General features: G+C 63.0%; 1 protein-coding gene across 12 annotated transcripts; it reads left to right on the forward strand.

Annotated features, from left to right (window-relative positions):
- Positions 1–6,965: 6,965 nt before the first annotated feature.
- On the forward strand, positions 6,966–23,089 carry FGFR3 (fibroblast growth factor receptor 3). Of its 12 annotated transcripts, none has more exons than XM_047718615.1 (18): positions 6,966–7,154; positions 7,526–7,736; positions 13,101–13,370; positions 13,706–13,759; positions 15,543–15,715; positions 15,789–15,912; positions 15,989–16,179; positions 17,139–17,289; positions 18,658–18,854; positions 19,194–19,339; positions 19,743–19,864; positions 19,946–20,056; positions 20,130–20,320; positions 20,405–20,527; positions 20,632–20,702; positions 20,879–21,016; positions 21,126–21,231; positions 21,301–23,089. In XM_047718615.1, the coding sequence occupies exons 2-18, from the start codon at positions 7,628–7,630 to the stop codon at positions 21,445–21,447; spliced, it is 2,424 nt and encodes an 807-aa protein (XP_047574571.1). In that variant the 5' UTR covers positions 6,966–7,154; positions 7,526–7,627; the 3' UTR covers positions 21,448–23,089. The 12 variants fall into 12 exon arrangements, with proteins under 12 accessions (XP_047574571.1, XP_047574575.1, XP_047574577.1 ...); XM_047718619.1 differs by having other exon boundaries at positions 18,658–18,848; positions 19,191–19,339; XM_047718621.1 differs by having other exon boundaries at positions 18,658–18,848.
- Positions 23,090–26,040: the final 2,951 nt, after the last annotated feature.

Below are 26,040 nucleotides of genomic sequence, written 5' to 3' on the forward strand. Positions count from 1 at the left end.
CCCAGAGCCACATCTTTCCTCCTGACCAGCCTCCCCCTAGATGCTGTCAGAGCCCCTTCACAGTGGGAGACAGAGGCTGGGTGACCCACAGAGCTGGGCAGCCGGGGGCAGTGGCCGTTCTAGGACTCTGCCTCAGATGCCCGCTGTGACCTTCCAGACCCACTGCCCACAGCATTGGCGGCAGCCGGGGCTCTGAGCTGGCCATGGGGGAAGCTTGGGGCAGGAGTTGTGCCCCCACACCTCATTCTCCTGGACAGAGGGCCTGGCGGGTGGGGCAGGGGCAGGGATCGTGGCTCCTGGTGGGCCTGAGTCTGGCTAGGGGTGCACGAGGAGCGCGGGGCTCCCGACAACGGCTGCTTGGACAGCCAGCGGTCTCTGCCTGGCCTCAGCAAATTCACTTTGCAAACAGCTGCCTCCTCCAATTAGCTCTCTGCTGCCCTGCAGGCCGGCATCCAGGAGAAGGGCCTGGGGGTGTGGCCCCCCTCAAGCGGCTGGGCACTTGCCTGAGGCTGGGGGATCCAGCCTGCTCTGTGTGCCCCCTGAATGCTGCAGAGAACACCCACCCTTCCCCAGCTCGGTAGAACTCTCCCCAGGGCAGGGCAGCCGCACCCTACCACTGCATGCTTGTGCAGGCTGTGCCATCTGAGTGTCTGTGCCTCAGTTTCCCCACCTGTCAAAGGGGAGCTGATGATGGAGCTGGTGTGAGGTTCTTTGTCAGGAGCCACCATCACTACCCACGAGTCCTCCTGTTCCCAGTCCCTCAGGATGCAGGTTGCCCCAGTGAGAGTTCTGGGAGTCCTCTGGCCCCAGCCTGGGCTGGCCAGTGTCTATAGCCTCCAGCGGGCAGAGATGGAGGCCTCCCCTACCCACTGGACCCAGCCAGCCACACTGAGCTCGTCTGCTCCGGCTGGAAGCGTGGCTGAGGTTTGTCCATGGGTGACCTGTGCAGGGGCAAAGGGCCAGGGATCAAGGCCCTGAGGAGGGACTTCGGCTGAGGCTCAGATCAGAGCTCGAAGGGGCTTCCTAGAGTGGGAGACACTCGCCAGGAAGAGCCAACAGGACCCAGAGGAAGGGGCATTCCATCGAGGAGGGTGGAGGCTGCCCAGGAGGGAGGAGGGTGTGACGTGGGGTTGGCCCAGAGGCCCCTGAGGCCTGGATTCCTAATTCAGCCGGAGCCTGCGGAGCGGGCTTGTTTATTCTTGGCAGGAAGGCTTGGGGGGGAGGTGGTGGTGAAGCCTTTTCAAAAAATAATAATAATAAAAACGCTCATTTAGAAGGCTCCCAAGACGTGCTGAACTCCAAAAGGGTCTTGGAAAAAATGCTGAGAAGGTTTAAGTGTAAATGGACCCAAAACACCATAATTAAATTTCCCTTAAATTTACCAGAGTTTGGGGTCAAAGAAAAAATAAAACTTAGGGAAAATACACTTGAGGTTTCAGGCAAATGCCAAGTGCTTAGAAAAATAGATTTCTGAGCTTCTCAGCGGCTACCGGCCTGGCCCCCAATAGCCCCAGGAGCTGCAGAGGCCTTAACCCCTCCGGGACCAGCTCTGGCCACTTCTCTCCACTGCCCTTCCCTCCCTCTCTGACCCAGCCAGGCTCCCTGCCCACACCAACTCCCTCCTGGCCCCCTGCTCCTTGGAGCAGCCCTCTATGCCAAGTTCCGTGTAGGGAGCAGGGGGCCCCTCACCCCAGCCTGGTTGGAGCCCAGCACAAGGTTGAGCTTTCGTTGCCCCCTCCCCTGCTCCCTGCCACCACTTTCCTGCAACTACAGGTAGCCCTGGTCTCCTTTCCTTGCTCATCTGGGAACAACCACACTTTCTAAACCTGAACTTGGGATTCCAGGGCTAGCGGTCAGAGCTAACCAAGGGCAAAAGAGGCCAGAATGTCTGGACAGGGGCTGTTGCAGCACATGCCAAAAGACAGCCTCCCCATGGGGCATGATTATGGTATTGCCCTCTTTGCTCAGCCTGCCAGGGAGCTCAGAGCTCAAATTAAGGCTCTTGTACAGTAGCTAGTGTTGGCCGATGGATTTTGGAATACTTTGTCTTCTCCACATTCTTTAGAATTCCATTTCTGTTATAATGGGCAAATCAATCATGCTTTTTATTTTAATCCTCCTCCAATTTTCTGAGTACAGATTTAAATTTAAATTTAAAAAGTGGAGATTACCCATAATCCATAGCAGCTCTGGCCTCTCTCAAATTTGTTCTTTCTTCTGGGGAAGGAGGTCCGCTCAGCCCAGCTTGCTATGGAGAGGCACCTTCTGCTCCATGCTGTGGTGACTCCCCTTGTCCCTGGGTCCCACCACACAGGTGCCCTGTCAGAAGGCAGGCGGGTAGCAGTGGTTTCCAAGAAGGTGGAGATGTGTGTTGGGAGATGGAGAACTCCTGGGGGGAGGTTAAGCAGCGCCCTGGGGGTCCCCCAGGACCTCCCAGAGAAGGTGAACTAGGCCAAGACGTGAGGCTCCCTTGGGCCCTGTTTCCTCCATCAAAGCACTCAGCCCGGTGGCAGGGCAGAGCAAAGACTCCAGCAACAGCCGCATCTCTGGGCCAAGCACTCCATTCCAGGGGTAGCGGAGTGGGAGGCTCTGACCGGGGGGTCTCCAGGCCCTGGCTTCCAGCAGCAGCCTCGATGGCCACCTAAGGGGTTAGCAGGCAGGATTGGAGTCTGCACTAGGCAGGGGGAGGCGAGGAGGATTAGCTGCAGGGACCTCGGCTGACAGCCTGCCATGATCCCCACACCCAGGGCACTGTGCAGCCACCCCCTCCCCCACCAGCCACAGCATCCCTCCCCGCTTGCAACTGCACAGGCCCCAGCAAGCCGGGCGGCCTGGCTCTGAGTCACCAGTCAGGCTGGGTTGGGCCAGGCTGCCCAACAGCCCCCGATTCCAGCCCAAGGCCTCCTATACTCGCCTTCACTGGGGACCCCTTGAGTGTGGGGCTTGGGAGAAGGGTGGCCTTGCTGGGGGGAGTGGACAAGGAGGCATAAAGCCTGAAGGGAGTGGGGCGGCCCTAGGACTCCTACACCCCCACTCTGACCCTCTGCAGACTCTCTAAGCCCCTGCACCTGCTCCCTGGCCTGAGGTGCCCCAAGGGGGCCTCCCTCATGGGGTCCAGGAGGCCTGCAAAGGGTCCCAGGGGGAAATCTCCATCAGGAGAGCCATGCTGACACAGTGGCGACTAATGGCTCATTTTTAGAAAGTGTCACTGAGCTGTTGGGAAACACAGCCCAGATGGCATCGTGAGTACCAGGCCTGGTGTCAAGGTAAGGCCCTGCGAAATGCTGACTTGGAAATAACAGTTGTGACCAATACAATTATTTTTTCAGTGATAATAAAAAAGGCGTTCCAGGGGCGCCTGGGTGGCTCAGTGGGTTAAGCCGCTGCCCTCGGCTCGGGTCATGATCTCGGAGTCCTGGGATCGAGTCCCGCATCGGGCTCTCTGCTCTGCGAGGAGCCTGCTTCCTTCTCTCTCTGCCTGCCTCTCTGCCTGCTTGTGATCTCTCTCTGTCAAATAAATAAATAAAATCTTAAAAAAAAAAAAAAAAGGCCTTCCAGCAATGCCCTCTCCGTGGTGAGGGTGGGATGCGCTGGACGACTCCCCCGGCGCTGGCAACAGGCAGTACTGGGGCCTTTTGGAAGCAAATTGGCAGAATCTGCCAAGAGCCACAAGGACCTCCTGTTCTCTGACCTGGAGGCCGGCAGACATTCAGGAGAGGCCAGTGGAGAGTTCACAACGAAGGGAGCCCTTCAGCCTGCGTGCCACGGGAGGAACCAGCGGCCACAAGCTGTGTAGACAGCGGTATACACAGGTCCACTTGCTGACCCCTGGAGACCAAGAATGTGACCTCATTCTTTGTGGTATTGTTAAATTATGCTCTTGGGATGATCTTGGATGACCTGGGTGGGTCCTACCTCCAATGGCAAGTGTTCCTATAAGGGATGGAAGAGGATGAGAAGAGGAAAAGGCTGTGTGACCTGGGGCACAGAGTGGGTAGCAGTGACCCGGCCACCAGCCCAGGAGAACCTGGAGCCTCAGAGGCAGGAAGAGGCAGGAAGGACCCCCCAGCCCCCGGAGCCTCAGGGGGAGCAGGACCCTGCCCACACTTTGATTTCCAACTTCTGGCCTCCAGGACTATGAAAGACCACATTTCAACCAACCAGTGTGCGGTCATTGGTTACAGCAGCCTTAGGAAGGGAAGACAGAGCATGAAGTATCCAGGCCTGGCACTGGAGCAAGAGGAGGGGCACGCTCCCTCCCGAAGGCCCCAAGTACAAGGGCCCATCCCCCAACAGCCTCTCCTCTCGCTAGTGCTGCCCAGTGGCCAAAGCCACACAGGGGCGGGACAGGAGGGGGCCCCTGATGCTGTGTGGGCTCAGGCTTATCGGGACAGACAGAAGCACGTAGAGACCATTAACACAGACCCATAAACCCTGTGGGCACTTGGGCCATGGAGACGGTCCTAGGAGGCGAAAAGCAGGAAAGTTACTCAAGGGAGGGTGGCTGGATGCCCACACTCAGAGACCAAGGGATGCAGGACGCTTTTCTCAGGGGCCCAGGGGGGATCTCTGGGTGCCATCCTGGGAGGGGACCTGCAGGGACAACCAGAGCCTTTCCTGGGCCTCAGAAGGGTCCCCTGAGAAGCCATCCGTCAGGTGCCAGCGGCCAATCCTTCTCCCCTGCAGCACTCTGCCGCACCTGTGCAGATTCCTACACACACACACACACACACACACACACACACACACACACACACCCCGCCGCCTGCTCTGTCCACAAGCAAATCTGGAGAACAAACCTAATCTAGTTCACACAGACGAAGAGGGTTAACAGGGCAACAATCCACACCCATCCTTGTATATTGAGTGATTGATTCATTAAGTAACTTGTTAGGGGCACCTGGTAGCTCAGTTGTTTAAGCTTCTGACTCTTGGTTTTAGTTCAGGTCATGGTCTCAGGGCCATGACATCGAGCCCTGAATTGGGCTCTGCGCTCAGCGGTGGGGGGCGGTTGTCTGCTGGAGAGTCTTTCTCTCTCTGCCGCTCCTCCCACTCATGAGCACTCTCTCTCATATATATATATATATATATACACATATAATAAACCTTTTTTACATTTTTTTTAAGATTTTATTTATTTTGTCAGAGAGAGAGGGAGAGAGAGCGAGCACAGGCAGAAAGAATGGCAGGCAGAGGCAGAGGGAGAAGCAGGCTCCCCGCCAAGCAAGGAGCCCGATGTGGGACTCGATCCCAGGACGCTGGGATCATGACCTGAGCCGAAGGCAGCTGCTTAACCAACTGAGCCACCCAGGCGTCCCAATAAACCTTTTTTTTTTTTAAAGATTTTATTTATTTATTTGACAGAGAGAAATCACAAGTAGGGAGAGAGGCAGGCAGAGAGAGAGGAGGAAGCAGGCTCCCCGCTGAGCAGAAAGCCCGATGCGGGGCTCGAACCCAGGACCTGGGATCATGACCTGAGCCGAAGGCAGCGGCTTAACCCACTGAGCCACCCAGGCGCCCCCAATAAACCTTTTTTAAAAAGTAGCCGATTAGTTAAGGAACTGGCTAGTATATTAGAGCCATATATGCTGCTGTGGCCCCTGGGACGGTATCCCGGGAGGGGACCCAGGTGGGGCTAACCTGGGGCTGTGCACTGGAAGGGTGCAGACAGAGGGCCCAGGGCCAGCAGAGTGCACTCGGGCTTCAGGAGAGCAGGTAACAAGAGCAGCATGCCCCACAGGTGCCCACTGCTCAGGTGGACGCCCTGGGGTCGCAGGAGGGCTCCCTGGGGGTGGGGCTCTTCTAGGTCCCTGAAGTCTGGCCTCAGAGGCTGGGGTTTCTCCAGGTAGGCATTTTCAAAACACAGGCTACCCGCTGGATCTATGGGGGGCGCGGGGGGGGGGGGGGCTTCTAGCGCCCGGTTTAGGGGGACTTTCATGGCCCATTTTCCTGATGAGCACCCAGAGTCCCAGAAGCCATGTGGTCCAGAGGCACTTGGGTGGGACAGGCCAGAGCCCTGCCCGTGTCTCCCCTCCCTTCTCTGGTGCCCCTTGGGGTTTGTGTGGAAGTGGGAGAAGTGCCCTTTTCCCCCTGAAGGTCACGTCGGTCACGTGAGGTCCTATCCATTTCAAACCTGTCCCACCCAGCAGGGCCCAGGACTTGCCACAACTCCGCCAGGTTGAGCTCTGCCCTCAACTACCCTCATCCTTCCCCAGAGCCCTGGGGTTGGTGTCCCCTCTCTGCGGCCCCCAGCCCCTGCTCTCCAGTCTGATGCCTGGCCAGCGCCCCATCTCCAAACTTGTTTTCTCCTGGAGGACTGGGAGTAACTTGGGCGGCTTAGCTACAGGCAGCAGCGAGGCCCAAGCTTCTGGGGTGCAGTCCGCCAGTATTCCAGTCCCAGGCAGACAGGCAGAGCCGCCCCTCACTCCCGGGGCCTTTGCACACACAGTTTCCCTGGCCTTCATGCGCCCCGGGGCTTGTCCACCTCAAGCTAGAGCTTGAGCAGCTCCTTCTCCGTGAAGCCTGTCTGATAAGCTTCACCCACCGGGATACCCCCCCTTTCCATGTCCCCGCTTTCGGTGGTCGGAAGTCCTGATCCGAGGTCGGGTGGCGATTGGGACTGTGAGTCACGCAACTGGAGGACCGCGCTCGGCCCCTCCGAGCGCCCGCCGGGTCCAGTGGGGCGACGCGGTGAGGCGGGGGTTATCTCGCGCGTCCAGCCCAGGCTCCCACGCCCTCCGAGACCGCCCGGCGCCCCCACCCGGCCCCGCCCCCTCTAATCCCCTCCGCGGGCTGGGTCCCGGCGAGTCGCGGCCCCGCCTCCCGGCCGCCTCAGGGGAGGGGCGTGTCCCGCGCCCTGGCGAGTCGGGGCGGGCGTGGCCCGGCCGGGGTGGGCCCGAGGGCGGGCCCGAGGGCGGGGCGGCCCGGGGCCGGCCCCCACTGGCTGCCGCGCTCCAGGCCGCCCGGGCTCAGTGCACGGTGGCGGCGGCGGCGGCGGTGGTGGTGGGGCTCGCTGGCGCCGCGCAGTCCTGCTCCGCCGGGCGCACGGACGCACCGGTCAGCCAACGCTGCAAGCAGGAGACGCGGGCGCTGGGCCGCCGGGCCACGAGCGGAGCAAAAGCCACACGCGGCGAGTGGGCGCTAGCGGCCGCCAGGTCGGTGCGCGGGCGCGGAGGGGTCGAGGCGGGCGCGCGGCGAGGCCAGAGCGCGCGGCGGGCTCACGTCCCGAGCTGTCTCTGCGGCGGGGCCCGGCCGGGGGCGCAGGCTTCCCGCTCTGGAAAGTTTGCCGCCGCCGCCGCCGCCCTGGGAGGGCTCCGCAGAAGTCAGGGAGGGAAGGGGGAGGAAGGGAGGGACCGCGGCGGGGAGGAGGCGGCCGGCGCCAGGCGGCCCGGGAGCCCAGGGCGGTGGCGGCGGGCGGGGCGGCCGGGGGTCGGCGGAGCCGGGGCGCAGGAACCCAACCACCGCCGCTTCCGCCCCTGCGTGTCCCGGCTCCTCCCGGGTAACGAACTGCCGCCTTCTCCCGCAGTCTCCCGAGGGGCGCCCTCCTCCCGCCGATTCCCGAGCGGGGCCATGGGGGGCAGTACGCCCGCGCGCGCCGCCTGAGGACGTCGTTGCCCTCGCCCCCACTATGGGCGCCCCGGCTCGCGCCCTCGCGATCTGCGTGGTGCTGGCGGTCATGACCGGCGCCGCCTCGATGCCCCGGGGCATGGAGCCGCGCGTCTTGCGGAGAGCGGCAGGTAAGGGAGCACCCGACGGGTACCGGAGAGGGGCGTCGGGGGCCCAGGAACGGGTTGCTAGGTGGGTGGGGGCGCCGGATCGGGGTGCGCCCGAGGGTGCGTCCTGGGCTGGCCCTGCGGAACCGGTGCCGGGGTTTCTGCAGCCCTCCCAGAGCTGGCGTGGCAGTTTGTGGGACTCCTGAAGCCTCGGGGCTACTACCCAAGTGCGGAGCTGCGGCGGGGAGCGGGACGCGACTGCGGCGTCCGCAGCCACTGCCCCCCGCGGTTCCCCAGTGGGGTGCAGCCTGGCCCCGGGCAGCATCGGGAGGGCGCTGGGCTGCGTTTCCACGATTCCGCGGGCCGTCCCTGACGGAAAGTTCCTATTGTTGGTGCTGCAGTCCCAACCCGCCTCCGTCCCGGTTCATGACTTGGGCCCAAAGCGCGAGACCGCATTTTGGAGGGAGGGTGTGAGTGCGTCAGTCTGCCACCCGGGCCCTGCCGTCCCCCCAGTGGCCTGCGTGACGACGCTACACGGTCTAGTGCCTCCGCTCGCCAGCCCTGCTCTCCTGCCCGGTGGCTGAAGGTGTCTGCCCCCCCCCCGAGGGCGCGCGCCCGACTCCAGGCAGGGCGCCGGCAGGGGAGCGGGGAGAGGGCGGGGGTCTGAGGGCAGTGGAGCCGCGGACCCTAGCCGGCAGTCAAGGTCGGGTGGACTTCGGGGGTCCGCGAGGGGCCAGTCCGCGGAGCGCCGGGGAGGGGAGGGAGCGCGTCCGTGCGCCAGGCTCCGCCCCGCACACGCGCCGCGGCCCTCGAGGTGCAGCGCGCGCGGCCTCCTGCCGAGCCGGCTGTGCGCTCCGGGCGGCGCCGCCCCGCACACGCGCCGCCAGGCTCCCGGCTGCGCCCGGAGAAGAGGGCCTGCCCGGGGGTACAGGCGATTCCGGGGGGACAGCCGATCCCAGGCGCACAGGCGTTTCCGGGGGCACAGCCGACTCCAGGGGCACAGGCGATCCCGGGGGCGCAGACGACCCCGGGGGCCGCGCGGAGTGAGGCCTTCGCCCGGTGAGCTCACGCCCCACCCGGGCGGGACCCGAACAGCCGCTCCTTTGTACCCGGCGCGGCCACAGACCGCGCATTGATGGCGGCCGCGGCGGCCTCGCGGGGAGGTGTGAGCTGAGCGGCGGCGGGCGCGCCGTGCCAGGGAGGCGGCGGCGGCGGGCAGGACGGAGGCAGATGGCGGCCCTCCCCTCCCCGCGCCCCCGCGCTCCTTTCTACCGCGGCGGCTGCAGCCTCCCGGAACAATGTCATTTTTTTATGAATGAAATGGTCCCGGCGCTTGAATGTGTGTGTCATTCAGCGACGTGACAGAGGCCGTCGCGAGGTCAGCGCGCGCTTTTAGCGTCCTGCTCAGGCGGCCCCAGCGTCCAGGGGCGCCGAATAGGCGGTCGCGGGGGGAGCCCCGAATTAGCATTCGCATTCAGATAAAGATATTACTCCCTACGGCCGAGGAATGTCAACTAGCCCCGAGGACGGGGCAGCGGGCGGGGCTCCAGACCCTCCCGGGACCCCCTGAGACATTCGGGGGCGGGCATGGGGGCGAGCCATCCTCCCTCTGGGAACGCACCCTATGCAGGGCCTGGGACACAGTGGCAGGAGGGACCCCGGGGCCCGGGGCCTCTTTCCTCCGCTAGAGGTAGCTGCGCCCCTCCCTGAAGGAGAGCTGATGAGACAGGTAGTGAGTGGCTAGGTCAGCGAACCTAATCCAGCTCGTGAAGTAGATAGACCAGGCCGTAAACATTCAAAGACCTCGTGAAATGTAGAGGTTCCAGCTGACATTTTACTGGGAAACATGAATCAGGAAGCCAGAGTTAGCTGGGGCGGAGGTGGGGAAGGTGGGGGCCTCTGGCCTGACCTGGGCAGCCTTCATCTCCAAATGGGGCCCAGTATTTCCTGTGAGGAGCCTGGGGGGGCACTCCGCTTACCCTCTGACTCCGTCCAGTCAGGAGGGGTCCTTTTGGGGTACAGGGTATTTCCCAGAAAAGCCCTGGTTGCACTCTCCCCCTCCCCCCAACCCCATGGGGCTGGACTTTGAGCCCCACAGCCCTCTGGGTGGTTCATTAACCTGGTTCAGCAAGAGACTGGACTTCTGACCTCAGCCCCTGTCCCAAGTAGAGACGCACCCCTGCCCCCAGGGCCTCAGCTCCTGCTGGGGCTGGGTGTGCCCCATTTCATAACCAAAACTAAAGGGGAACAGGAGCCCCAGCAGGCCTGAGTGACTTTGAAGTAAGTAAGCAATGAGGGGAATCTTTTCTGGACGGGATGGGAGCTCCCTGATTCCAGATCCTGCTGGGGCTCTGGGTGCCCTCCTCCAGCCCCAGTCACCTCCCCTATTTGTGAGGACAGGTAATGGCAGAGTTCTGGAAAGGGCAGACTGGGTCATCCTGTAAGCCCACATTCACTTGCCTACCTCCAATCTCCCCCCTTTTTTTTTTTCTAACTTTGTTATAAAACTTTTCAGTAAGTTTCCAGGTGGGGAAGGGGGAAGATCAGGTTTTCTCCCTTGACTTGGGTTCCCAAGAGACAAGCTGTCTCTCTTGGGCTATTTGAAAGCATGTAGGTCCCATACTCTGAAGTTGGAAACCTTCAGCACATGTCCAGAACCGGAACCCTTTGTTCTTCGTTCTACCCCAAACCCCAAATCTCTCGGGTGCAGCCAGCTCCAATGGCTCCTTTGAATCAGGTCTGAATTTGATGCTTGTTCTTTGGGTTGCCCCCAACCCAAGGCTTTTCTGAGGGAATGTGGTCCAGCCCCTGTGCCGTCCCTGTGCACTGGGGGGCTCAACTGTAGTGACCTGAATCCAGGAGTGTTTCCTCCCTGTTGAGAGTCAGGGGCTCAGCGGCAGCCCTCCCAAGTAGGCCGGCCCTGGACGTGGCCTGGTGACCTCAACGGTGATGGTTTTGGTGTCCCACCCCTGCTGTCATGTGATCCAGCCCTTCGACCGCTATGGTGGCCACCCTGGCCTTCCAGTGGGATTTCTGCCCTGTGTCCCGGAGGCCCGGGTTGGGGGGGCAGTTGAGGCACAAGGCCAGTGAGTTAGCAGAATCAGGAGGATCCTGTGACTGGGAAACAGGCCTGCAAGCACACCTGGGCTTTTCCAGGATAGAGTACCCCTTGAACTGTGCCCTTGGGCTGCCCTTGGCACACAGTGACTGGTGGAGCCCAGACCCCGTTGGGGTGGGGGTGCCGGTGGGGGCAGACATTCCACCTGGGCCCACTTCCCTGATTGGCACGTGGGTTCCTGCCATGGCACACAGGACTTGGCCTCCAGCATGTGTGGGCCCCAGCACTGGCATGGGTGTGGGCAAAGCCCCTTTGTGTCAATGGAGAAAGACTCCCTCCTGGGGCTGCTGGGGGCAGGGGACTGAGCACCACATGCCCCTGCTGCTCCCTAGGTAGAGCCCGATGGTGACCGTTTTTGTGCCCACCCGTGCCCATCGCTTTGGGCCCTGCCCATCCTTCTCTGTCCCCCTGCCTGACCCTATGCACTCAGCCACTGCTGGGTCACGACTTGGCATGGGCCTGGTGGATCAGATCCCCTGGAGGCTATCCGGGTCCAGGGGTCCCCAGCTTTGGCACTTGGGCACATCTGGGGCTGGGCCTCAGTTGATGGCAGCGTCTGTCCACCAGCGGATGGCTGGCCTAGGGGCTGCTCCGTGTCTCCCCAGTCCCGTGCTGGACCAGGCTGAAGGGAATGCTGTGTGGACGGTTGACCTGCCAACGCTGCCCAGACCAAACCGGAACCAAGCACACTGTTGCCCTTGGGCTGGGGCCTGGGGCTGAGGCTGCCGGGACCAGTCTGTCCTTAGCCTTCTGGGGGGTCTCAGCCAGCTCCCAGCACTGGGTGGTCCCCATAGGACATAGTAGCCAGGACTGGGGGGTCGGAGGTCAGAGTAGGAGTCCCCTGACTGTGGGCCCCAGGGGTGCAGACTTGAGGATACTTCAGAGACCCTCCTGGAGGGCCTGGACAGGTGGGACTGCCGGAAGTGAGTAGGCAGACTTGGGACTGTCCAAGGAGCCAGGGGCTGGTGTGGCCAGAGTGGACAGCTGGGCCCTCGAATCTAGGCCACGCGTCGGCAGAATGACAAGTGACAGTGTAACTGACCCAGCTGGGTCTGGGGAAGGAGGCCTGGGCCGTGGGACCACCCACCCCTGTCCTGGGCCCCGAGCCCGGGCCTCCTGCCTGCACTGGGCATTGTCTGGCCCTGGCAGGGAGGCCTGGGGGTGATTGTCAGCCCCACCAGTGGTGTGTCCCTGGATCTCAAGCCTCAGCCCTTTTCGAGGTGGGCAGCTGCTGGGGAGGGAGGAGGGCCCCTGGGCTTAGCCGTGGATATCCGCCCTTGGCGAGGATCCCCTCCCCCAGCAGAGCATTGGCACGTAAGGTGGGCCACGTAAGCGCCGCTTAGCCCTGGCATCAGGGCTCCCACTCTGACCTGCTCCAGGCTGAGTATGGACGGTCTCCCACTCCTCCCAGCTTGGGTCCTTATCCATGAAATTGGGGGGGGGGTCCAGGTCCCCTTAACCTGCTGGCCGATGAGACACTGCTGGCTAGACACAGTACTCTCTCTGTATGAGTTTTTTCTTGCTGTGTGTTTAGTGTAGTGCTGACCTGTGGCTCACACGCATGACACTCCCTCCTAAGTCAGGGTCCGGGTGTTCCACGACCCTGAGCGCCCCAACCCCGGGCTGGCCCCTGAGGTCACCGGCCCACAGCAGGTGCTGCTCTGGGAGGTTCGGCCCATGCTGCCCAGACATGGCGGGTCTGTTCTCTGGTCCAGAAGTGCTTTTGCCACCAAGGGGAGAGATGGGGGTGTTAAGTGGGACCCCTGCCCATACCCTGTCTGTCCTGCCTTGAGCCTCCATTTCAGGCTAGAAGGCAGAGGTCTGTGGAGGACTGCCTGCTGACTGCCTGGTTTTGAATGGCCTGTGAGCTCAGGGTGCAGTTTGCATTTCTGAGTAGTTGGGAAAACGCAGAGGAAGAGTAACACTTCAGGATGCTTTGCCCTGGGAATTCTTGGTGTCCATCAGGACGGTCTGGCAGGAATGCAGCAGAACCTGCTTTATCATGTGTCATCCGCGTCAGTGCCCCCACGGTCTAGGGGTCCTCGGGGTGCACCCCCTGTTGGCAGGGCTGGATGTCACCATCCCTATCCCTCTGCAGGACACTTTGCAGGATTATGGGCTCTGGACGCAGAGCCTCTGGGCCCCAGATGCCCCCGCCACAGCCTCCGCTGCATGTCTGGGCGGTGGGCCTGCCGTGGTGCCTCGGCGGGGGTCGCCCAGGATTCCTGTTTTGGGGGCGCCTGCCTTAGGGTCCTCCATCTCCTCCACAGAGGCCCTGGGGCCTGAGCCCGGCCAGCAGGAACAGCTGGTCTTTGGCAGCGGGGACACCGTGGAGCTGAGCTGTCATGCGCCTGCTGGTGGTCCCACAGGGCCCAGCGTCTGGGTCAAGGATGGCGTGGGCCTGGTGCCTTCAGACCGCGTCCTGCTGGGGCCTCAGCGGCTGCAGGTGCTCAACGCCTCTCACGAGGACTCAGGGTCCTACAGCTGCCGGCAGCGGCTCACGCACCGTGTGCTCTCCCACTTCAGTGTGCGAGTGATGGGTGAGTGCCCGCCGGGCTCCCCCAGGCTCACTGCATGGCCTTGGGAGGGTGCGGGCTCTCCTGGGCTCACCCCATGACCGTGAAGGCATGTGGGCTCCCCTAGGCTCACCCTATGGCCATGGTGGGGCGGGGTGGGGGGTGTGATGGGTGAGTGGCTGCGAGGTCAGGGGTTGGGACTGTGTTCCCACAGCACCCCACATTGAGCATCTTGGTGGTCATTGGTAGAGAAGGGAGCCCCCAGAGACTCAGGAGGGGTGGCAGGCACCGGGGAGTAGGCATTGGGTGCTTGCCTGTCAGGGGGCTGACTCCTGCACACTCTATTGCCTGAATTTCAGATGCTCCGTCCTCTGGAGATGATGAAGATGGGGAGGACGAGGCTGAGGATACAGGTGAGCCCAGATTGCAGGCATGCAGGGCTGGCCAGGGGTGGGGATCTGCCTTCCCAGGGGTGGGCCTGCTTCCTAGGTGCCAAGCCCTACACTGTCATCGGGCAGGTGGGAGACCGAGGCCTGGGGGCCACCTCCTCAGGGCCGTGCCGAGAGTGGGGTCCCCTCAGTGTGGCGGCCCTGAGCTCTGGGTGGCAGCAGCGGGGGCTGTAAGGCCTTGGGTGCGGTGGCCCAGGCCAGATGTGTCTTTGGCAGGGCTGCCGTGGGGCCGTCGGCCTGGGACGTTAGGGGTATGGGGGGTGGGAGCAGAGGGTGGCTGTGGGCTCCAGGGACCAAGCTTTGGACATGTGCTCAATGTAAACGGGAGGCTATTGCATTTGCTGAGTGTGGGGGCTGCAGGTGTAGGGAGCAGGCGGATGACGGCACGCAGGGGATTAAGCCTGTCCGTCACAGAGGGGCTGGTTAGGGGTGGTGGGCTGTCTGTTTTTGGAGGAGCCAAGTTTGAGAAGCTGAGAGATGTGGAACAGGGGTGGGAGGCCCTGCGGGGTCCAGTGGGCGAAGAGGTGAGGGGGAGCCAGCCAGGGATGGGGGCCTGGGTGGGGATGTGGGAGGGGAGTGGTCCTGGCAGAGAGCCAGGCCCCCCAGGCTGTAGGTTGGCTCCATCTTGGATGTGCGCAAGGCCAGAGGCATGAAAGGACCCTTCCTAAGAAGCTGCTAGGTTTCCTCTCTTTTCCCTTTTTTCCTTTGGCTGCCAGTAGTTCAGAGCCAAACTCCAGGCCCACCTGGACCCCCCCAGGACCCCCAGCCACGCCAGGCCGTGCTGGTGCCCCCTCCCCCATTAGCCGGTGGGCTCAGCAGCTCTGAGGGTTGCTGGCAGGGCTGCTCTCCACAGGCACTGTCTAGCAGCGCTGAGCTACTATGGTCTCAGCCTGCCGGTCACCCGTCCCTGTCCTGTCTCTGTCCCTGGAGGGCTCCCTGCTTGGGCCTCGGCACCCTCCTCTGCCAGGTGGCTGTGTTGAAGGCAGCAGGGCAGAGGTGCGGGTGAAAGGGGTATCTCTCCCCTGTCCTAGGGGATGCTGGTCCAACCTCCCATGGCAGGAAGGCAGCCTGCATCCCAGCAACAAGGAAGGATGGAAACCAGTTAGGGTGGGGACGGGGTGGTGAAAACCAGGAGACGGGCAGGGCCTCCCAGATGCTGTATCACCATTTCCGCTCCCCCTGCCCGTCAGGCCCTAGCGTGCTCTAGAGGGTGACTCCGGGTCTCAAGGGTTCTAGTAGGCACCTGGCCACCTGTGAGACTCTGGGCTCTGCACCTTCCTGGCTTCCAGGTCCTGGCCTTGCTCGTCGGTCCGGCTGGGCTCTGTGACCTGGGCTGACCTGGTTCTGTGGCCTGCCGGGGCTGTGCCTCAGTGGACTGGCTCCAAATGTGCCTCCCTGGGTGGGTGGGTGGTCCCCCGGGAGGTACCGCTGTGTCTTGAAGGCTCCTCGGTCAGGGTGTATTGTTCCGGACCCTTGGGCCCCCGTGGCTGGGCAGGTGCTTGGGGGAGGTGGCCAGGGCAGGGAAGGGATGCGTGTCGGCTTTGAGAATGGCAGGAGGTGACGTTGGGGCTGTCGGCGGCCTCGTCCAGCTGAGGCAGCAGGCCTCAGAAGTCTGACACTCTGTACTCTGTGCTCAGGAGGGGACGCTGAGGCTGGAGGCATGGGCAGCCTGGTGGCCTCCGAAGGGGGGGGTCAGATGGGCCTCTGCCCCCACCCTGGGCATGGCTGGCAAGTGCCCCTCTGTCAGCAGGGGCTCCTTATTGGACGCGGCCCGAGCGGATGGACAAGAAGCTGCTAGCGGTGCCAGCCGCCAACACTGTGCGCTTCCGCTGCCCGGCCGCCGGCAATCCCACGCCATCCATCTCCTGGCTGAAGAACGGCAAGGAGTTCCGAGGCGAGCACCGCATCGGGGGCATCAAGGTGGGCCTGCTGGTGGGTGGTGTTGGCCAGTGGGGGTTGGGCCACCATTCCTCACCTGCACACCTGCCCACAGCTACGACACCAGCAGTGGAGCCTGGTCATGGAGAGCGTGGTGCCCTCGGACCGCGGGAACTATACGTGTGTTGTGCAGAACAAGTTCGGCAGCATCCAGCAGACCTACACCCTGGACGTGCTGGGTGAGACTCTGGGCTGGGAGGGGAGGGTCTGGTGGTTTAGGGCCGGGCTGCCCCTGAGCCCCATCTGACCCCCCAGAGCGTTCGCCGCACCGGCCCATCCTGCAGGCCGGGCTGCCTGCCAACCAGACGGCTGTGCTGGGCAGCGACGTGGAGTTCCACTGCAAGGTGTACAGTGACGCGCAGCCCCACATCCAGTGGCTCAAGCACGTGGAGGTGAACGGCAGCAAAGTTGGTCCCGACGGCACCCCGTATGTCACCGTGCTCAAGGTGAGTGTCACCCTGAGCTGGGTGCTGGCAGGGCTGCAGGCTCCTGCTCAGGGTGCTAGGCCTGGCCCACCCCGTGGCCAGGGGCCAGAAGGCATCCCAGCAGGGAGGCCCGTTGGGTCACGGGTGTTGGGGGGGCTCGGCATCCGACCAGTGGGGGAGAAGTGGTAGGGTGGGTGGGGGTTGGCTTGGGAGTCTGGGCCCAGTCCCGGCACGTGAGGCAGGCAGTGCGTGGCCCTGTGGTGAGTCCTCAGTTTTCCTGTCTGCTCTACGGGCTGACCTCAGCCCTGGAGGCAGGTGTGCATATAGCACGCTGGGCCAGGCTCAAGCTACAGGCCCTCTAGCAGGCAGGTGGCCACTGAACCCTTGGGGCATGGCCCACTCTGGGACCCAAGGTGCAGGCCACCATGCCTCGCACCTGATTCGGAGCCATCTGCGTGCACAGACCACGGCTCGTGTCCACCTACCTCCCTCGGCCCCCACTTTGTTCCCATGGCCCCGAGTTGGGACAGTTGCGACACTGTCAGCCCAGAAAGAAACATCTGTTGCTCGTGAGGGTGGAGAGCAGGCACTGGGGCTGAGAGCGGGAGTGCAGGCCCGAATGCAAAGGCCGCCGTGGCCCCGTCAGGCAAGATCTCAACACACCCCGGAACAGAGCCAGGCCCTGCCGGGACCCTGGGGTGGGCAGGCGGAAGGGCCAGCCCTGGAGGGCCCGTGCTCTGGGCTGAAGTTGGGGGACAGGCCGAAGGCACATCCTGAGAAACCACGGCCCACCACTGGGAAGTGCTTCCATGACCCTCTTCCAGGCAGCCTTCCTGCCTGGCATAGCCTGGCCCATCCCCTCCGTTCCTTGAGTGCCACCCCCATGGCGGGGTCTGCTCTGGGCCCTGCGCCCGCATGGCCACTCTGTGCCCGGCCGGGCTGCCGAGGACGCACCTAAGCCGGGTCTCTTGTCCCCGCAGTCCTGGATCAGTGAGAGTGTGGAGGCCGACGCACGCCTCCGCCTGGCCAATGTGTCCGAGCGTGATGGGGGCGAGTACCTCTGTCGAGCCTCCAATTTCATAGGCGTGGCTGAGAAGGCCTTTTGGCTGCGTGTTCACGGGCCCCAAGCAGGTAACAACTCTGTCCCATGCTGTCTGGCACGCCGAGCTCCAGCTCCAACGCCCTGGCCATGCGCCCACCTGCACGCCCCCATCCTGCTCGCTCCCTGCCCTGTGGCTCATGCTGTGCTCCTGACACAGCCACGTCTGCGATGTGGGTGCCACTGGCCTCCACGTGACCATGTGCTTCAAGCCTCTGTGGCCTGTGCTGATCCCGCCTGCACTCCCACTGCACCCCCAGGAGGCCATCAGCCCCTGCAGAGGCTGTGCCCCTCTGTGAGCTTCTGCCCCGTCCCCGCCCTGCGTGTGTAAGAACGTGTACACGTGTGTGTGTGCATGTGCGTGTGTGTGTGTGTCTCTCTCTTGCCCACACTCTCTCGCCTGCTCTCGTGACCTCTGCCCCTGGCTCTCCCACCTGCGCCCTTCCTGTCGGTCTGTTGGTCAGTCCATCCACTCAGCTGCCCACCCGTGCCCCCCACCCGCGCCCCCTGTGTGCACGCTAACCTCGCATGTTGCGTGGGTGCAGCTCGCTGCTGGCCGCGCGCCTGGCGCTCACTTGGGACAGAGGACTCGCCGGTGGAGGGACTGGCTTCGGGCTCTGTGTGGACGCACGAGGCGGAAGACCCCTGGCGCCGTGGCCGTGGTGGTGGTGGCAGCGGCGTTTTCCTTGCAGCCTGGCTGGATCGTCACCGCGTGGACTCTGGCCGTGGTGCCCGTGGGAGGTGCTGGCGCTCGCCTATCGCGCTCTGTTCTCTCTTTGTAGACGGCGGGCGCTAACACCACCGACAAGGAGCTAGAGGTTCTGTCCTTGCGCAATGTCACCTTTGAGGACGCTGGGGAGTACACGTGTCTGGCGGGCAATTCTATCGGGTTTTCCCATCACTCTGCGTGGCTGGTGGTGCTGCCAGGTACTGGCTCCTGCTGCTGCTTGCTCTGTCCCTGTCCTCTTGGGCTCGCTGGCTTGGGACACTCCACGGCTGCCAGGGACAGGCAGGGGACCCTGTGGCCCGTGGCCAGCTTACTCAACGGAGTGCTCATGCAGGTCCAATGGCAGGCATGGGAACGGAGCTGACACACCGTGTCTTGGCTCAGGGTCCCTCCCCTGGAGGTCCCCGCTCTCAGCCAGGTCCCCAACAGCCTAGGTGGTAGCATTGGCGTCTTCCCGGGTGGTGGGCATATGTGCTGCTGGCTCTGCTGGGCTCCTCTGCTCCTGGGCGTCCCTCTGCTGACCCAGCATCTCTGACTGCAGGGCCCTTGGTACACCCCCTCTGGGGTCTGAGCCCCTTTCCCCACTCCCACTGTGTCTCTGGCTCAGGCCCAGGGCGGCTCGTGGGGGCTCCCGTGCAGCTGGGCCAGGCCTGCAATGCCCATGTCTTTGCAGCTGAGGAGGAGCTGGTGGAGGCTGGTGAGGCTGGCAGCGTGTACGCGGGCGTCCTCAGCTACGGGGTGGGCTTCCTCCTCTTCATCCTGGTGGTGGCAGCCGTCACTCTCTGCCGCCTGCGCACGCCCCCGAAGAAGGGCCTGGGCTCACCCGCCGTGCACAAGGTCTCCCGCTTCCCACTCAAGCGACAGGTAACAGAAAGTAGATACCAGGTTCCGAGCTGCCTGGCCTCCCAGACCCTCCATGGCCGCGTCTCCTGGGCTGCTGAGCTCAGGGACACCCTGCGGTGTCTGGGGACTGGGGCCCACGTGGGGACGCGGGTGTGTGTGGCAGCTGAGGCAACCCCACCCTTGTCTTTGCCATCCCCCGGGTCACTTTGTCTTCACATAGCACTTTGTGGAGCTTGGACAGCCCCCCCAAGCCCTGGCCAGCCCTTCCCATGCAGAGAGAGCCGCAGCCTCACCGTCCCCAGCCCCCCACCAACCCTGCCATGGTTTGGCCCTGCGGCACCAACCTGTCCCTGCCGACCCAAGCAGGTGTCCTTGGAGTCCAACTCGTCCATGAACTCCAATACACCCCTGGTGCGCATCGCCAGGCTGTCCTCAGGGGAAGGCCCCGCGCTGGCCAATGTCTCCGAGCTGGAGTTGCCTGCTGACCCCAAGTGGGAGCTGTCCAGGGCCCGGTCAGTGGTGGCGATGGGACCTTGTGTGCTGGGGCTGGGGGCACATATGGGGTGCAGCCTTGCGGTGGGGGAGGAGGGATCCCTCAGAAGGCTGATTGGATTCCAGTCAGAGGCAGGTGGGAATTGGCTCCCTGCATAGGGTGGCCACCACTGGACGTGGTGCTGGGGCCAGAGAAGGCTGGGCCAGGGACCCTGCAGGCGGGGGGCACCCCTGCACAGTGCTCCATCTGGAGGGCCCCGCACAGTAAGAGGCTGGAGGGCCAGCGTTTTCCATCCTCATGAGCAAGGTTGTAGGGGCACATATGGAGGGCTTCCTGGAGGCAGTGGCACCGAGCCTCTGAAACGGCCTGGGACAGAGCCTGGAGCAGGCGGTGTGCTCATGGCTTTCCATCTCTGCTGTCAGGCTGACCCTAGGCAAGCCACTTGGGGAGGGATGCTTCGGCCAGGTGGTCATGGCGGAGGCCATTGGCATCGACAAGGACAGGGCTGCCCGGCCCGTCACTGTGGCAGTGAAGATGCTCAAAGGTGAGGGAGGGGTGGGCTGTGGCGGGAGGGTCCTGTCGGGGCTGGAGCAGCAGTCCCTAAGGTGGCCTCCCTGCTTTACAGATGACGCCACAGATAAGGACCTGTCGGATCTGGTGTCTGAGATGGAGATGATGAAGATGATTGGCCGCCACAAGAACATCATCAACCTGCTGGGGGCCTGCACCCAGGGTGGTAGGTGCCGTGGCGGGGGCAGGGGGCTCGTGGCCCGTTGGGGGAGCCTTCTCTGAGGCTCCTGTGCCCCCAGGGCCCCTGTACGTGCTAGTGGAGTACGCGGCCAAGGGTAACCTGCGGGAGTACCTGCGGGCACGGCGGCCCCCAGGCCTGGACTACTCCTTCGACACCTGTGGGCCGCCCGGGGAGCAGCTCACCTGCAAGGACCTGGTGTCCTGCGCCTACCAGGTGGCCCGGGGCATGGAGTACCTGGCCTCCCAGAAGGTAAGCAGGGGCGGGAGGGCAGGCACAGGCCCCTCGGCCAGTGGGGGCCCCGTGGGAGCCTCAAACCCCCCCACCCTCCCCCAGTGCATCCACAGGGACCTGGCCGCCCGCAATGTGCTGGTGACCGAGGACAATGTAATGAAGATAGCAGACTTCGGCCTGGCCCGTGATGTGCACAACCTGGACTACTACAAGAAGACCACCAACGTGAGCCTGGCTAAAAGCAGGGGTCGGTCGGGTGGGGGGCTAGGGAGGGCTCCGCCTGCCCATAGGAGGTCCCCTGACCCAGCATGCCCCCTTCCCCCGCCCAGGGCCGGCTGCCTGTGAAGTGGATGGCACCTGAGGCCTTGTTTGACCGGGTCTACACCCACCAGAGTGACGTGTATGTAGTCTCCTAGATCCCGAGGAGGGCCAGGGGTCGGGAGCTGCGGGGGACGTGGGACTGTGTCAAGGGGACGCAGGACACCGTTGGGAGCCTCTGGGCCCTGGCCCGTCACCCTGCGCTCCACTGGGGGTCTGCTCAGGGAGGCAGGCTGACCGTCCTGTGCTCCCCACCAGCTGGTCCTTTGGGGTCCTTCTCTGGGAGATCTTCACCCTGGGGGGCTCACCGTACCCCGGCATCCCCGTGGAGGAACTCTTCAAGCTGTTGAAGGAGGGTCACCGCATGGACAAGCCGGCCAACTGCACACATGACCTGTGAGTGTCCCTGCTCGCTGTCTGCAGCTGTCAGGGTTCCCAGGGGGCACAGGCAGGGCTGGGGGCAGGCTGGGAGCCTTTCCCAGCTGCCACCCCCCCCCCCCTGCAGGTACATGATTATGCGGGAATGCTGGCATGCTGTGCCCTCCCAGAGGCCCACCTTCAAGCAGTTGGTGGAGGACCTGGACCGTATCCTTACTGTGACGTCCACAGATGTGAGTGCCGCCCCTTCCCCCTGCCCGTGCTGTGTGGGGGACGTGGCATTGACCTCCACCCTCCCACAGGAGTACTTGGACCTGTCTGTGCCTTTTGAGCAGTATTCACCAGGCGGCCAGGACACCCCGAGCTCCAGCTCCTCGGGGGACGACTCTGTGTTTGCTCACGACCTGCTGCCTCCGGCCCCCAGCAGCAGCGGGGGCCTGCGGACGTGAAGGGCCAGCGGCCTACAGGCCGAGCCCCCACCACTGTTGAGAGTGGACGCCAGCTCCCCCCGACCCCGTGCTGCTGGTGGCATGCTGTCGACCACTGGGGCCCCTTCGCCTGGGCCTGAGCCTGGGACAGACAGACAATGGGCAGACACTTGTGTGTGTGTGTGTGTGTGTGTGCACATGTGTGTGTGGGTGTGAGTCTTGAGGCCCCCGGCACAGGGATCCCTGGGGTGCCCACCCTGCTGTATAGTGACCTCCTGGCCACCAGCGCCGGCAGCACCAGGGGGACAAACGTAGAATGTAAAGGGGTTCCTCCAGGAGCTCCTCAGGACAGGGAACCGGGCCCCTTCCCCAGGCTCCCTTCCCCCCACATCCGTTGCCTCCCAAGGGCCGGGGCGGTGGCGGGGGCGGCCAGGCTCTGGTATGCAGTGTGGACCAAGGCCCCTAGGGTGAGCCTGCGGGGTAGCCCCTATACGGCAGGCCCCCACCCCGCGCCACCTTGTGCCTGGGGATGCATGTGAGCAAACCCCCCACCCCCTGCCAGCCTGCCCCATGTCCCACCCTGGTTCCTTGGAGGCTAAATTACGGGTACCTGAAGGCAGGAGCCTTTACCTTCTCTCTGAGAGGTTCATTCCAGAAATGAGTGTACATTTATATAAATAGAAGCTGTGTGTCGGATACATACATGCCTATATATATGCATATCTATATGGAAGAAAGGCTGGTGTGGCCGGCACAGTACCCCGGGGGCCCAGGGAGCCTCCCCGAGGGATTTGCTGTGGAGACAAGCTCAGACACCAGCACACCACGGGGTGGCTTTTCTGACAGTTTTGTTTTAAAAATTGTACCTGGACCTGTATATTTGTAAAGCTATTTATCGATCACCCAGAACCCCTGACCCCTGCCCCACACTCAAAGTGTTGAGACAGCCGCATGGCACAGAGGTTTCAGTTTTAACTTATTAACCGCGGAGAAGGGACCCGGGGGTTGTGATTGTGCCGGGCGTGGCCTGCCGCCCCCCCCCCCCCCCCCCCCCCCCCGAAACCCAGCCAGTTCCTTTGTGCCCTCAAGGGTTGTTCATAGTTTGAGGTGATTCTAGTGAGGTGTTTTGTTTCCTTTGGCCTTCTTTTGCAAGGGAATTAGATTTCTATAGGGTTTTTCTTTAGGAGATTTATTTTTTGGGACTTCAAAGCAAGCTGGTATTTTCCTCCAAGTTCTAATTGCCATGTGCTCTGGGTGGGGAGGTGGCTTCCGGTGGGGGCCAACCCTGCACGCAGGCTTCGATGTTATTAGATGTTACAAGTTTATATATATCTATATATATATAATTTATTGAGTTTTTACAAGAGGTGTTTGCTGTAGACTTAACAGTTCTTGTGCAATGCTTCTAGACTTTATAGCCCGGACTGCCGCCTTTCAGAGCTTGCAAGAGAAAGCAGTGAATTCAGTTTTGTTACTTTTTGTACTGTTAATGGCCCAAATTTGGGGGCCTTTTTTTCTTTTTGCTCATCAGCTGGCCAACCAGGCAGTGGTTCAGGGTGGTCTTTGTTCTCAGGGCCCCCCCCTCCCCTGCCTTATGGGAGCCAAAGGTGTTGGCCCAAACTGGCAAGTGTGCTTTCCAGAAAATAAACGGAGTCAACTGGTTCCCGTCCTGGTTCTGTGCCTTGTTGTTTCCGGCTCTCTGGAACCCTAGGCAGTTCAGCGTCCTTAATGTCCACCTGGGACAGGTCCCGTCATCTGCCCTCCCCACCCCAAGGAGGTAGGGGTCCCCAGCTGCTGGCAGAGACTGGGACTGGCTGCCTGGGGTCACAAGCTCAGGTCCTGGCTAGGACAGGACGATCCTGGGCAAAGCCAGGGTGCAGGTGAGGATGGTCCGCTGTGTGCAGCTGCATGGGGGTCCAACCTCAGGGCTATGTGTGGTCTTCACTGTCTGAGGTCCCCGAGGGCAGAGAATGGTGGCAAGGGGGTGTCCAGGGGATTGGCAGTGAGAGCATCCTGGCGTGTGGCTGAGCAAGGAGGAAGGCAGGTCCTGCCAAGCCCCCTGGCTGCCCCCAGTTCCTGGATTCTAGGTAGGCTCTGGGGGTCCTGTGCAGACACCTGCAGCGGCTTCTGAGGCTTCCCTCCCCCCTGCACACCCCACCTGCTGGCATCCGCGGTTACCTGGGGAGAAGAAGCTGGTTTCTAGCTGGGTTCCCCTCATGGAGCCACATGTCAGCAAAGCTCTCACCTGGCCCCTGATTCAGCCAGACCCAGGGAGAGTGCTGTCTGCCTTGGGGGCCACACTCTAGCTCCTGGATGCTTACCCCATCCCAGGCCTGCTACCCCACCCTTGGGCTTCAGCTGCACCCCTGCATTCCACCATTCCTGCAACTTTGGGCAGAGGCTGCATGCTGACCCTTAGCTAGTTGGGGCACTGAGGACCCAGTGACAGGATCTGGTCCCCTCTGCTCTGAGTTCTCAGTCTGAGGGAGTGGGGACACCGATCAGGGCACCCACCCACGCCAAACCCGTGGGGGTAAATCTGGGAAGCCTTCCTAAAGGAGGTGGCAGTGCCCAGGCTAGATGGTGAGGCTAGAGAGGATTCAGGGACGGGCAGCCAAGCACAAACTTGGCCCAGGGCCTCTCTGGCCCCCAGTGCTGTGTAGGGCCCCTCTCCCTCCTTCCTCTGCTGACCCCTGGTCTGGTCCCACCGGAGAGGACCTCTCTGGGTTAACCAGCCACCTGGCTGTGTCAACTTTTAACTCTGGCTTCTCAGAAATTCGCTCCTGCTGTAGCTGTGTCCAACTCACTTTCCGAGTCTGGGGCTTCCCTGGAAGGGAGGATCTGAACCCGGTGGGTGACACCCCCCCCCCCCCCCCCGCCCATACCGCGATCCCACCCACTCGGAAGCTCTCCCTGCCTCCGGTCCAGACTGCCAGAGACCCAGTGTTCTTGGAGTTGCCAGCACTCTGGGGAGATGGGGGCCGATGGGGGTGCAAGTGTGCGCTGCTGGCCCCAGGCTGGCGGGGAGGTGGGGAGAGCCCAGAAGAGACCCGGCTGAGGGGGGCCCGGCAAAGGGTGATGGCGGGGGTAGGGGAAGCTGGTGGGGGGCTGCAAGGGGCAGGAACTTGGGAGGCGGGCGAAGCGCGGGCCGGGAGCGCCCTCTAGTGCCGCCCTCAAGCATCCCCGCCAAGTCCCCAGCCCCTCGCCCCCGCGGTCCCGCGGGGCTCCGGGACGCGCTCCGGAACGGGGGCTAGGCCTCCCGGGGAGCTGCGAGTCTTGCGGACGCCTGACCGAGACCCCGGGCGGGACGCGGGCGGGCAGACGAACGGGCCAGGCCTGCAGGTTGGGGCACTGGACAGGCAGGCAGGGGCAGCCCTGCCCTCCCGCGCGGCCGGGGAACCTCCCCGCCCCTCACCTGCCGGTCCCACCCACTCCAGGCTCCGCCCCTCGCCGGCCGGTCCCACCCACTCCAGGGCCCCGCCCCTGTCCGGCTACACCTGTGCCGCAGCACCTGCGACCCCGCCCCTCCCCGGCCGGGCTCGCCTCCTCCTGCAAGCCCCAATGCCAGTCCCCGAGTGTCTTCTGAATCCCCGGGCGGATGGGGTCCGACCCAGATCCGGGTAGGCCTCCGTGGCGGCTCAGGGAGAGAGGCGTCCACAAGCCACCCGCCCTCGAAGGGTGTAGAGCTCCTCAGTTCTCGGAGCTCCAGGCCCCGCCCTTCACCTTTCCCCCTCGCTGCCGGGGTTGGCTCCTTTCCTGGATCCCGCAATCTTACCTGTCAGCTGCCGCCCACCAGCCTTACACCCAGCATCCTCCTCCCGAGCGGGTGGACGCACACACTCGGCCGCAGCTGCCAAGGTCTTCGGGGTCGCAGCCCTACATGGAGCACACTTGCAGCCTGCCCGCGTGGGCCGGCTCCAGTCGCCCTCACCACAATGCAGTGAGAGGTGTTTTAAATCCGGAACTCTTCTGGTTGTCCTCAGCCCAGAAGAGCTCCTGGCCTTTCCCCCCTTCCCTGAGCTTTTTGGGGGCACAACGGTGTCGTATTGGAAAGCCCTGCTTTCTGGATATGCTGGTGCTCCTGTGGGGTCGTCAGACTTTACTGGCACAGCAAGGGGCGTGGGGGGGTGGGGGGTGGGGTACAGCAAGGGGCACATGGCTAACAGCCCTCGCCCCCAGTTGTTCCAGGGAATGGTGCCGGGGCTGGGAAGCTGCAATGCTAAATTCCAGCGTTTCTTCAGGCCCACCAGCTGGAATTCTCCCTCAACACCTTGAGGGGATGGAACCTCCTCCTGAGAAGACCGGGGAGTGGCTTTCTCCTTCCTGGTGGGAGAGTTGGCACCGGCACCGGCACCGGCACCAGACAGAGGCTGGCCAGACACAGGACCACTGCGGGGTGGGCTCTTTGTTTACAACCCATTCTCCATGTTTCACACTCACTCTTTCCTCGTTCTGGTCAGGAGTACCCTGTCCCCAGGACTCTAGAGCCACCTCCTTAAGCAACCCCCCAGCACCCCTCATCCCCAGAACCCTGGTGTCTTTCCGTGGCCTTCTGAACTGTGGAGACGAGAAACACGCTCCCGACCAGGCCCCTGACTCCCCTGAGGGCATGTA

The sequence above is a fragment of the Lutra lutra genome, chromosome 2, assembly GCF_902655055.1.
Source record: "Lutra lutra chromosome 2, mLutLut1.2, whole genome shotgun sequence".
Classification (NCBI taxonomy): Eukaryota; Metazoa; Chordata; class Mammalia; order Carnivora; family Mustelidae; genus Lutra; species Lutra lutra.

Excerpts from the sequence above, each read along its gene's own strand:
- FGFR3 (XM_047718615.1), top strand. The coding sequence starts at position 7,628 with ATGGGCGCCCCGGCTCGCGCCCTCGCGATCTGCGTGGTGCTGGCGGTC. Across the intron at positions 13,371-13,705 it reads CTTCAGTGTGCGAGTGATGG|ATGCTCCGTCCTCTGGAGAT; the intron begins GTGAGTGCCCGC and ends CCTGAATTTCAG. Across the intron at positions 21,017-21,125 it reads GCCAACTGCACACATGACCT|GTACATGATTATGCGGGAAT; the intron begins GTGAGTGTCCCT and ends CCCCCCCTGCAG.